Genomic DNA, 12,560 nt, shown 5'->3' with positions numbered 1-12,560 from the left:
CACTGCAACATGCTCTCACAACAACTACATTTCAACGGTCACTGAGACTGTCCAATCTGTAACATGGGACATGGTCCACACTACTACTACTACTACTAGCAACCCAAGCATGACCAAACTCACGGATGCAATTGAATACAGCTTCCTAGAAGACTGTTCCAAAGTCCCACCAGAGCTGCGGCATTACTACTAGTTTTGTGATGAACTACTAGCTTCAATGAACTACTAGCTTCAGGGTTGTCGTACTTACCGCCCTTCACATGCAGGTCCTCCAGGCATTACACTCAATGCATCAGGGTGACACAAATGTGTTTCACCACCTACCCCAAGAACCACACCAACTTCCCTGCCTTTACTGCCTCACCTACCTCAGGCTGTGCCACCAATGGTTGTACCACAAGAGCCCTTCAAGCCTTATGATCACACATCACCCCTGGCCTCCAAGAGTGGCCCTTGTTTGATGCAACTGATCCCACTTCCAGCAATTGCCCCGTTCATAGCTTCGCCCAACTGGCAAAGCCTGATGCACAACTGACACATTGCTCCTTGATCATAACACCATCAATATTAATTAACTGTCTCTCATGTTAATTATCCTATTTTCTTAAACCATTTACAACATATTATCAGTCTTCTTTCCTTCCCTCCAAAAATTTTGGAAGGCCATAGAGGATTATAACTAAACACACATATATATTATCATTTATTACATTACATTCAATTAGCCATACATCATGTGTTTCATTATCCATCATCTTTTCCTTCACATTTCAAGTATACTGAAGACCCATTTTGTCATTGTTTCAATCTACGTAAATAAAGTGTTGGTGAAAGCAATGAGTTGTCAGACTCATTTAAAATGAAGTCCATTAACAGGTAACTTTACCAACCATTTTTAGTGACTGACACAGCTGAAGTCAGTCTTTGTTGATAACAGTGTTTTTATTAACAAACTTTCTAGAGAGTTTGGCTTTTGGGGTATTGTTTTGGTTATGTTATAAATGTGTAGTCATGAGGGTTGAAGAGGTGTATCAGCTGCGTGAATTGTTTGAGGTGATTAGCTAAAATAAAAAAGGCCCAAAGTACAAAAGAAAGTGTGATGAGAAATAAAATCGAATTAGTTAGCAAGGATTGTTGAGACATTCATTAATGTGAAATTAGAGGAAGGGTTATTATTTTGAGAGATGATAAGTTGTAACTATTTTGAAGTTGTTGCTACCTCCAAATCAGCCTTTATTGAGAAGATTTAGGATCAAAAGGATTCCAGTTTTGACCAACATGTTTTTTCGGGCATTGTATTATCAGTGAGCTTTTCCATTTTCTCTTTTTGTAAAAAAAAGAGTGGTATGATTTGAGAGAAACTCGCTTTTTACATATGGAAGGTTAAATGCATTCACGTGTCAAAGTCAATAATAATGCACACGTGTGCAGAAAGCATCAGCTTTAAAGTTAATGCTCATAAAGAAGAAATATTCAACAATATATGGGTGTGAGAATGACTGTGGTAAGAAGTTTGCTTCCCAACCATATGGTTCCAAGTTAAGTCCCACTGCATGGCACTATGGGCAAGTGTCTTCTACTATAGCCTCAGGCTAACCAAAGCCTTGTGAGTGGATTTCACAGACTGAAACTGAAAGAAGCCCGTTGTGTGTGCCTGTGTGCATACATACACACACATACATATATAGAATATAAAGAGAGTCAGGAGGCATGAGATGAATGCATTCATAACCAACATCATTGAGAAATAATTCATTTTAGTGTATAACGAATTGTTTTACAATGTCCACTAGTGCATATGTTATAAATTACCTAGTACTATTGTACATTTTACCAAGATAATGCAGGTATAGAAGGCTAGCTCATCAAATCAATAGAATACCAGGATTACATCCATTTTTCACTCACTTGTACTGCCAATTTCCACTTGTACTTCAAGACAAAAATTCACATTAGACTTAGCTTGTACAGTAAATTACTTGTACAATGGTGCACTCGTACTGTGAGTTTCTACTTACACATAAATAAGCAAAACATTAGTGTGAGTGACATACAAATTCCCTATAATTCTGAGAAGCAATACATCTATGATCAATGAAACAATGCTCAGGGGTAATATTAAATTCAAGTATTGACTGTTTTCACTATGTTGGCAATTTTATTTCAGTAAACAATCAGAAATATGATCAGGTGTATTATTTAGTAGCACATTTAAGCAAGTAAAAATCTGGAATGCTAGTCACATTACAGAAATGTTCAAAATCATTACACTTGATTAAATGATTCAAAGAACTTACCTGAAATGTGATCAACATCAACATCTTCAAGCAGTAATTTCATTAAGCGCTGAGTGTGGGAGCGATGTCTGTTCATGGATGTCAGGCGCAATTCTAGAGCCATAGCTTTCAAAAGCCAAGACTGCTGGTTCATCAAAGGGCTTTCTAAAAAAAACAATTTTATACATATACATACACACGCACATATCTATATATGCTCATACTAATACACACAAGTATATGCAAACACACACTATATATATATATATAAGCAAAAATAAAAAAAGTCTGAAGATAATTTTTTTAGATTTATTCAACATGTGCTTCATTAACTGGCAGTTGCTATGTCTGAAGACATCATAATGCTGGTCAAAGGCTAGTTTATAACAAAGATGAATAAACCAAAATGAAAAGAGGAGAGCTTCTAAACAATTCAAAGAGGGAAGTTGAAAAACCTTTATATTTCAGGCACAGAAGCCCATCATCATCAGAAGAATACACTTTAGAGATGTGCATTTATGTAGACCCTGACTTTATATTGCTGAATGGGCAGTGACCCCATTTTGTCCAGTGATTGTAATAACCACAGTTGTTCCCCAAAAACGGTGTCATTAGCCAAAGATGTCATGATACAGGTGGTGGTGGTGGATGGCTTGCTGTAGGTTGACAGCAGTGGTGGTGACAATGGCTTCTACATTCGTATTGTGGTGGTGGTGGTACTGCCACAACAGTAGACATTTATGGCATTTGCGGTACAAATCCTAGTTGTAGTTGGTGGTAAGGTAGTGACAAGCAATGGTGGGTCATTTGCTCCATCTTTATCCTCTGAGATCAAATTCCATTGAGGCTGACTTTATCTTTCATCCACTTGGGGTCAATAAAATAAGTACCAGTTGAGTACTGGAGTTAATATAATCAACTTAGCCCCATCTCCAAAATTTGAAACTCTTGAGAAGACTCAAAGAAACTGAGTCCTGAAAGTTCTGCATATTAGGTATTCTATACCCATGTTACATTCAATCCCTAATGAACCAAACTGTAACTCGTCCTGCACTTGTTTCTCCTCAGCCTGCTGCTCCTCAGCCTGCTGCTCCTCAGCCTGCTGCTCCTGCAGCCCAATGCTACTGTTCTTGTTGTTGCTTTTACAATTGTATTATGGAAGCTAATAGGTCTTCCATCGTTTAACAAGTTGTATCACGAACAAATTGTTAAACAACTTATGTGAGCTTCAAAACCCTCATTGCCAAATGTTGTATCCTCCATCTCCAGTGTCATAGAACTGCTCAGATATTGTGACAGTTTTGATACATTGTACCAGTGTTGTAACAATAAACAAGATAATGATGCAGCTGTAATAATGACATAATGATCCAACAATCAATATTCCAAATGAAATAGCAGCCAACCTTCCAATTTCACTGCAAACTCAACTGTAACAGACAAACTTCACTCCAACTGCTACTATTTATAATTGCTTGGTCCAGTCTATTTCTCACAAGGGGGTCCAGTCTATTTCTCATCACAACAACCATCATCATTTCTGATCAGCTGATCTGTTGTTTCAGAAATGAATTGGAGGTGTGTCAGTAGCTTGCCATTGATGTTCAGTCTATTCATCTAATCATTATTGCCAATGACCATTTCTAAACATACAGTGGAGAATTTGGAAAAGATGGTATTTCTTGGTTTGATGCCATTCCCAATCTTTTTGTAGTGGACCAAAGGAATGCACCTTGTATTCTTTCACTCATTCTATATGTTGTGTTAGAGTGAATATGTGATCCACAATGCTGTAGTTCTTACAGAAACTTGTTTTCTTTCTCAGCAGCTGGTCATTGAGATATCTCAATGTTCTGGTAACCATAACCTTTGTAAACAGTTTATAGAGATGAGACAAGAGGCATGTGGGGTAATAGCTTCTTGAATCTTCTTTATTGCCTTTCTTATGAAGCAAGATGGTATCAACTCTTTCCACAACGAGGGTATTTTACCCACCTTCAGATGGCAACTGAAGCATAGAACAAGGAATTCTCAAAGCTCTTCACCTTCACATCTTAACATCTCTGTAGTCATAACATCTTTTCCTGAGGCTTTGTTTGGTCTCTTCAGCTTGGGGGTATTTTTAATTTCACAAACCAGAATAGGTGGCACCTTTTCCAAAATTTGAGACAGTGGAGAATGGACTTCATTGATGATTTAAAAATTATCATGTGGAAGGTTTTCCCTCTTCTCTTTGTCTTCACTATGAGCCCATCTTGGTTCTTAAGCACCCTCACTTCTGGCCTATAGAGTACCAATTCTTTATTGCATCTTTTTTAGACTTTTCCTTTCCTCTGCATGAGCTTCTTCAGTTTCTAATTGCATGCCAGTATAGAAATTTTTGTAAGTGATGTCCTATATTGGTAAAATTGAGTGTAATAAAAGTGGAAAATGAGCTATATTAGTTTATTTGTTCCCTTTACAGTTTCCAGAAAATTATTTACTCAGTATTGTTAACCAATGAATCATAATTATATACGGAAAAGAATAAATTTTCATGTTATACATTAAAAGCTTACGATAAAAATATTGACAAACTAAAACAAAATCAGTCAATATCGAGTAAATCATGACAAAATTAATTGAATTAGGTGATGCATGTGCTGACTATAAGTGATCATGTAAGATGTGATTCTACAAGCTTCATTCATGACAATATAAAACAGCATCTATGCAGTGTAAATAGATTCTCTAAATCTTTCACATTTCAAAATATCTCATCCAATATTTATTTAACATTAATTTTTTTTCCCTTGCCAGTTTAAACATGGAAGCACTGTAAGCATTCTTGAAAAATATGATATGATTTTTAAGAAGGTTGTCTTCTACAAGTTTTCAAATGTAACAAAAAACAAACAAACAAACAAAACAGAGAATGCAGCTGCAAACACAATGCTATATCTGACAAGGTGTATGAACCTATGATCTAACAAGCATATTATGAACTAAACAAAAATACTCCCAGCTTTAATTAATTTACAGGTGAGATTTAATAAGATATACAACACACACACAAGATAAAAAGATAATTTCTTACTGGATGATTCTCCAATAAATGGAAGATGTTTAAGTTGCCGATAGAAAAAATCATGCACAGTTCTCAGGTAGCGCATTGTTGGTGGGGAGGTTTCTTTGTTTGCACATAGCACATAAAGTAGATGGTAAGCTAACTCAGCAAGTTGTGGGGTGAAAGTCAAACACCGAGGTCCTGTGCGGCTTCCAACACCACGATTCAGAATAGTTATCAATGAATGGAGACAAGTTCGGGGACATCCAAGAACACCTGAAGGTTGTTAATACAATTAGTTAGGAAAATAAAATAACCAGTAGTTTTAAATGCTATAATGTTTCAATTAAGAAATGCCAAAATTAAAATAGTTTAAAATTTAATTCAATTAGTCTCAGTATACAAGTGGAAAAAGGTGCATTTTATTCCATGTGGAATGAAAAACAGTAGCAGCTGCAACAATTGATACATATTATCAGGTGCAGGCAAGGCTACAGGGACACAAAGTTGGCTTTGCAAGTATGTGGTTTTAGCTTCTATCCCAGAGTGTAGGACCTTGTGCCTTCTAATCAAGCCCTAGGCTTGTGTTGGTAGATGAAAATGAGACTGAAGCCTGCCATATTTATGTGTGTATGTGTGTGTGTGCATGTGTATGTGTGTGTGCATGTGTATGTGTGTGTGCATGTGCACATATACTGGTGTGTGTGTGTGTGTGTGTGTACACATGTGCAAATATTTATCTCCATGTTTTCACATTTGACAGTGAACAATGATGATGATGTGTCTCCTGTAACTCAGCAGCTTTGTTGCTTGTAAATGTGAGGCAAATTAGAAACAGTTCACTTGAAAAACAGGTAAATGTTGGTTGCAATAGAGGAATCTGGCCACAGAATAAGACTCAACTGAAGCCAGCAGGGAAAGAATAAAAGTCAAAAGGATGGTAATATATTATAATTGCAAATCTATTAACTCTCTTGTTTTATGACTTAATTCTCCTCATCGTTTTGTAAATCATTGAACCTTCTTTTGCTCTCTGCAGATATTAAGCATATATTTGAAATCAAAATGTTTAACAAGACTTATTATCCTATAATGTTAGGGTGTGCAGATATTGTTATAGTTTAAAATTGTGTGTTTTGCAAATAAAAAACACTTATACATTGATTTTGATCATGCTTCATCTCTTCATCATTTATTTGATTCTTAGTTTTGAGCTTTTGTCACACTCTTCCAATTTGTTCACTACTCATACCCAAGGCTAAAAAGGACTGGAAGGTAGCTGCATATTCAGAAGAGCATCTGACCTTGAGTTAGAGTGTAGGGACCCTATTCCGTGAGTGAGTGATATGTTGAGTCCACAAGCGAGGCACATTGCTTTTTTCTACTCAGCTGGAAATGAGTATCAGCCAACTGCAGTGCAGTACTTTATCACTACAGCCACCACGTTCTTGATGTCTGCTGGATCAAAGGAGGTACAGCTGATAGTATCTACATCTGCTCACAACTATACAAGCACCTAAAACATTAAGTGAAAGTGTGATACAAACTGCTAGGTCATACTGGCCAGCTTTGTTATGTGCCGATAGGGTAACAGCAGCAAGGTTGTTTAATGGAAGGGAGTGTAAAACATAATTGAATCCACAAGGTACAACAGAATTAATAACATATATATTGGAAAGCATCTAATTGATTCATACAACTACGAAGCAGTCTAACAAGTAACTTTGCTGAGAAATTTACATGCCAAATATCAAGAATATTGCTTTTGCTAAAAATTCATTAGAGCAAAAGATAATTAATATGTGATATGGCACTCCGTCGGTTATGACGACGAGGGTTCCAGTTGATCCGATCAACAGAACAGCCTGCTTGCGAGATAAATGTGCAAGTGGCCGAGCACTCCACAGACACACGTACCATTAATGTGGTTCTCAGGGAGATTCAGTGCGACACAGAATGTGACATGGCTGGCCCCCTTTGAATTACAGGTACTACTCATTTTTGCCAGCTGAGTGGACTGGAGCAATGTGAAATAAAGTGTCTTGCTGAAGGACACAATGCATCAAAGGGAATCAAACTCACGACCTTCTAATTGTGAATTGATTACCCTAACCACTAAGCCACACACCTTCACTAAGGGATGTAAGACAGAAGATTTATGGAGCTGCTGGAAAAAGAAAGGGAAAAACACAAAGTGATTTTCCATCAATTGCAAGACATGTAGCAACAAGGTCATAGATTTCTCATGAACTGCACAAGTACTAAGAGATCTTTGGCAATTGGATAAAAATTTTAGAATATAGTTATTTCTTGGGTGTCACATTTTTCCCATTATAGAATTCTGGCAGCTAAATTTAATAATAATCCTAAAGTATATTTAAAACTTTATTAAAATGGGTCAGACTTGCTGCATTTCCTTCTTGGTTTGGCCAATATCTTGCAAACCATTAACAATCATTACTCCAAAGTCCAGGCAGTGGGGTCAAACTTCAAGATTTCCTTGTTCAAAAGAGCTCTTTCAAATTCAGATTCATATATTTCAATTTCATATTTGTTTGTTCCTTAACATGTGCATATCTACAATCAGAGGTGATCAATTCACTGGTATTTGAGGCTGGTTACATTACGGATGCTGCTTTTAATTATCATCATTTAATGTAGGACAGCCCTGATCCAGCAGACATCCAAGTGGTAACCACTCCATCATTTTTAAAGTACAGAATACACAAAATTAAGCTGGTTGATGAGAAGAATGGCCAGAACATTGGACAAATGCTGTACAGAAATTATTTCACATCCTTGTGTTCTGAGTTTGAATTCTTTGCTTTTCATTCTTAGAGGTTTAATAAATAGAACACAAGTATTGGGTTGATTCTTCCCCCCTCTTTCAAAACACCAGTTCAGCAGCATTGAGAGAGGGTCATGAGGATCATTCACCATGTCCTTTAGCCATCACAAGATAGAGCAGGGCTGAGTGGGAGGTTAGTAATCTCATTTCATGTTATGCGGTATCTTGTGTCTAGTGTTTAGAAGGTTAAAAATGGATAACCAGGTTCAATTATGTTTGCCCTGATGGGTACAGACTCTTTTGTCTTCATTTTCTTCTTCTAACTCATAAATTCATTGCCTCATAATCATCATCATCATTTAACATCCATTTTCCATGCTGACATGGGTTGGATGGTTTGACTGAAAGCAGATCACTACACCAGGTTCCGATCTAATTTGGCAAGGTTTCTACAGCTGGATGCCCTTCCTAATGCCAACCACACCAAGAGTGTAGTGGGTGTTTTTTACGTGCCACTGGCATGGGTGCCAATAACTAGACACTGGCATCGGCCACAACTATGGTCTCACTTGGCTTGACATGTCTACACAAGCACAGTACATCACCAAAGGTCAATATACAAGCCACGTCCAACCTCCTCAGAATATAATAAATGTAATTAATTTTACAGGGAAATTGAAATTTGATAAAAATCACAGAAATATAAGTAGAGCTTACCAGGATCTTGAAGGTTGGTTTTCTCAACTGGCTTTCTGAGTTCAAATCCCAAGAGGAAAAGGGCAACATTTGGTGCAGGGTAATCTAAAGAGTTGATTAACAGTTGCATCAAATGTTTACGCATCGTGTTACGAATTTCTAGCATGTTGAGAAATTCTGAAATTAAAGGAAAAGTGAAGTTAGTTTCCATAAACAGAAAGCAGAAAGAAACTTCAATTAAGAAATACCAAAGTTCTTTATAGAGTCACACTCCTTAAAAAAAAAATGAAGAAGTTAAATACCCCAGGGAAGGTAAGATGCATTTTAAATCTCTGTTGCAACTTCATTTTCTAAACATTGTTGGTGGATGGAAGGATTAAGATATGTGAAAGTAATAACTGGGGCTAAGAAACAACTTCAGAGAAGCCTGTGATAAAAATATTTGATATCTCTAAAATGTTTGATATGAATACTACAAAAAGCTCCAAAAAACCTAAGCATACAAATGACTTCTTACATCTCTAATACTTTTGCACAAAAATTCCTACAATTCTAAAGATGTGGGGATGTGAAAAGCAACACGACAGAGAAACTTATAGAAGACTACATAACTCCTCTCGTATTAAAATCAAGTACTTCAACTTCGTCCAATAGTTAAGTCTACATAGAGTTATCAATAAAATGTGAACTACAATCAGAAAAAACAGAAAATGAAAACTTACTTTGACCTTCTGTAGGAGCAACTTCTTCTTCTTCTTCATTCTCCATACACTCAACAAATCCTTGAAGTAATTCTCTTTGAATGATCTGGGTTGTTTAAGTAGAATATAAATAATATACAATTTAATAGAATATAACATAATTTAGATCAGCAATGGACCAGGCTATTCACTTATCAATTTTAAGTTGGCATAGTACTTTCCATTGATGGTGCGGCCCTTTTGAAGACAGTCAATAAACACAATGCCTTTTGCATCCCCCAAAACCGAGGCCATCGACTTCCCTGCAGATGAAACAACCTTGGCTTTCTTTAGAGCAGATAAGGAAGGTTGTTTCCACTGCATGGATTGTCTCTTTGTCTCTGGCTAAAAGTGATAAAGCCAACACTCATCCTGGTTTAGGAAACATTCAATGAATCTAGCTGGATCTGCTACAAACAATATCAAATTTTCCCCTGATGTGATCAGCCTGGTGCACTTTTGATCAGGTGTCAGAAGTTATGGCACTCACTAAGCAGAAACCTTTGTCATGCCAAGTTCATTGAGCAGAATATTTTCAACTCTCTCACGGGATATGCTAATAACATTAGTTATTTGATTTATAGTCATTCACTTTTCATCCATCATCATAAGGAGAATATGGTCAATGTTTTCCTTGGTAATGGCAGATGCAGGATGTCCAGACCATGGGTAATCTTCAAGAATCTCGCTTCCCCTCCGAAATTCAGCTCCCCACTTTTGCACCAGTGATGAAACTGGAGTATCATCCTCTAATCTGGAAACCATGCTAGCATGAATGCCTTTAGGGGCTAAGCTCTTACAAGAGTTGCTACTAGTTACTTTTGAAGTTTTCATTGAACTGTCATATGTCAGATCAACCTGGAAAGAAACATTCCAGTTTTTAACAAGGGTTGAAATTAATGCATACAAGATGTCACAGCTCAAGCACCACTCCTCCATAGCCAGCCTATGAACTTTTCAGCCCACCCTCATATGATTCATTAAATATTTGAAAGCAGTATTCTATGTGTTAGTATTTCAATAAATAAAGCTCTGTGGGGGGGGGGGGGGAATACTCACGATTATGTATAGAGTACACCATAATTAGTCTTTTTCACCAAAAGTGCTCATGAAATTCATAAAATTACGAACTACACTGGTCTGCAACAATTTTGCTTTCATCTAAGTTAATTTTATAGCACTAATTCCAAATGTAATATCAGTTTTAGATTAACACATCAACATCAGTTGCTAAGACCAGAAATATGTAATTACTCATTTTTGGCATGTTAGGAAAATTACCAATGGTATTTATGCTTTTGATCTAGTCCATTCTAATAATTTAAAATAAAAATTGCATCTATAACACTACATGATGAAAGTCAAGTTAATTTCTTAGAAAGCATATATGCCACAACCATTCATTTATAATCTAGCAAAAGAACCAGAGAACAAGATAGTAAGGTAATAAATAAATAATAAAGACAAATACCTACACCATCATCAAGCAGCATAGAGAAAGAAAGCATTTATGTTATAAAACAATGAAAGTGGCACTGAATAAGTTCAAACACTTCAAACAGTTGGCCGTAATGTGGAGATTTGAAAGTATATTGTATATTGCTTGGCAAGCAAAGAAGTTATGTTTTTAAATCCACCCACCATTAAAAGATGATGATATGTTATATGAAAACAAAGGGATGACCAGAAAGAAGAGATTTTAGTATTGGAAAACATCACAAACATTCAGTAAAACCAGGAAACATCAGGCTACCAGTATAATTTCTTAAAGTTTTAGGTAAGGTAGGTGACTCTTTCAAATATCTATGGGGACAATTTCCTGGTCAAAATCAAGAGAAATTACAACTATTTTTGAAGGGCTTAAGATAAGAAGGTTAATTAAAGATGAGCTTGGTTTATAAATTAGTTAAACCTACTGAAAAAATAACAGGGTAACATTCACAGAAGTTTTTGAACAACAACAAATCTGAAAACTATGAAGATTTGGTGAATATCTAGTTTTCCCTTCCAGAATTTTGGAAAATATTTAAATGTAAATTCTACTGTACTTTTCATTGGAGAACATCCAAAAAGAAACAGTTTGGTACCTCATTTGTGAAATTTGGATGAATATTTCAGGAAATATGACTGTTTGAATGGTAAGCGAATTGGGTTGAAATTTTGCATAATTGGCCTACATGAATAATTAACCATATGTGTAATGTCATATCTTTGAAACTGAAGTGATAATCATCTTCAAATTACACAAATTAATAGTGTCCATGGTAAAGAAGTTGCCTTTTTTTTTTTCATGTTCTCCAAGAAACTTTTCTTGTTTTGGTAATATTTAAAATATTTTTGTAAAGATTATTTTGCTATATGTAATAAAAAGTCAATTTTGCAGTGTTTTCAGACCTAGCTAAATCCAAAAGAACAAGATACAGGAATTTGAGTTTTAGCACTTGAATAAAATTTTTATGGACTATTAAACATGGTGGAGTTTCGGATCAGGATGCTCTTTTTTTTTTTGGTCTCCACAACCTTGGAAGCGACACAAGGAAACTTTTCATGAAAAAATAAACTGGGAAAATTTGTGGCTGATTTTGGCCTTCCCCCCCCCCCACACACACACTCATTACACACTTAAAACAATAGAAGCCCTTTTAGTGAAAAAAGAAAAAGAAAAATCCCATGAAAAGGTGAGCGGTTTAAGGGAGATTTAGCAGTTGTTTCTAGCACATCCATGACCACCTGGTACCTAGATTAGAAATAGACAAAATGTGAATACTAATTCCTCATTACCCCTTCTATTACTATTAAAATACCTCTACTCTTCTGAATTAGCTAACCGCATACCTACATCACCACCTTTACCACTTACATCAAATCAACATAACTGCTTCTTATCCTCACCACTCCCAACAGTTTCACTTCCCATGCCTAACACAAAACATTTTGCTCAGTTCTTCCTTTCTTGAGTTCCATTTCGTTCAAGTTTTTCCTACACATCTACCCACAGAGATTCAAACATCAAT

The 12,560-nt window shown here is 36.1% G+C and overlaps 1 protein-coding gene across 1 annotated transcript in view; it reads right to left on the bottom strand.

The window, feature by feature from the left end:
• LOC115220281 (nuclear pore complex protein Nup205) overlaps nucleotides 1-12,560 on the bottom strand; it is a 222,260-nt gene that overhangs the window by 70,963 nt on the left and 138,737 nt on the right. Inside the window, exons 19-22 of the mRNA XM_029790391.2 lie at nucleotides 9,529-9,613; nucleotides 8,828-8,983; nucleotides 5,353-5,598; nucleotides 2,298-2,441 (exon numbers count right to left, since the gene is read on the bottom strand). Coding sequence (XP_029646251.1) covers nucleotides 2,298-2,441; nucleotides 5,353-5,598; nucleotides 8,828-8,983; nucleotides 9,529-9,613 — 631 coding nt within the window. The remainder of the gene's footprint in view (nucleotides 1-2,297; nucleotides 2,442-5,352; nucleotides 5,599-8,827; nucleotides 8,984-9,528; nucleotides 9,614-12,560) is intronic.

This window comes from Octopus sinensis, linkage group LG16 (genome assembly GCF_006345805.1).
Source record: "Octopus sinensis linkage group LG16, ASM634580v1, whole genome shotgun sequence".
NCBI classification, from domain to species: Eukaryota; Metazoa; Mollusca; class Cephalopoda; order Octopoda; family Octopodidae; genus Octopus; species Octopus sinensis.
This window is presented reverse-complemented; position numbering and strand designations above follow the sequence as displayed.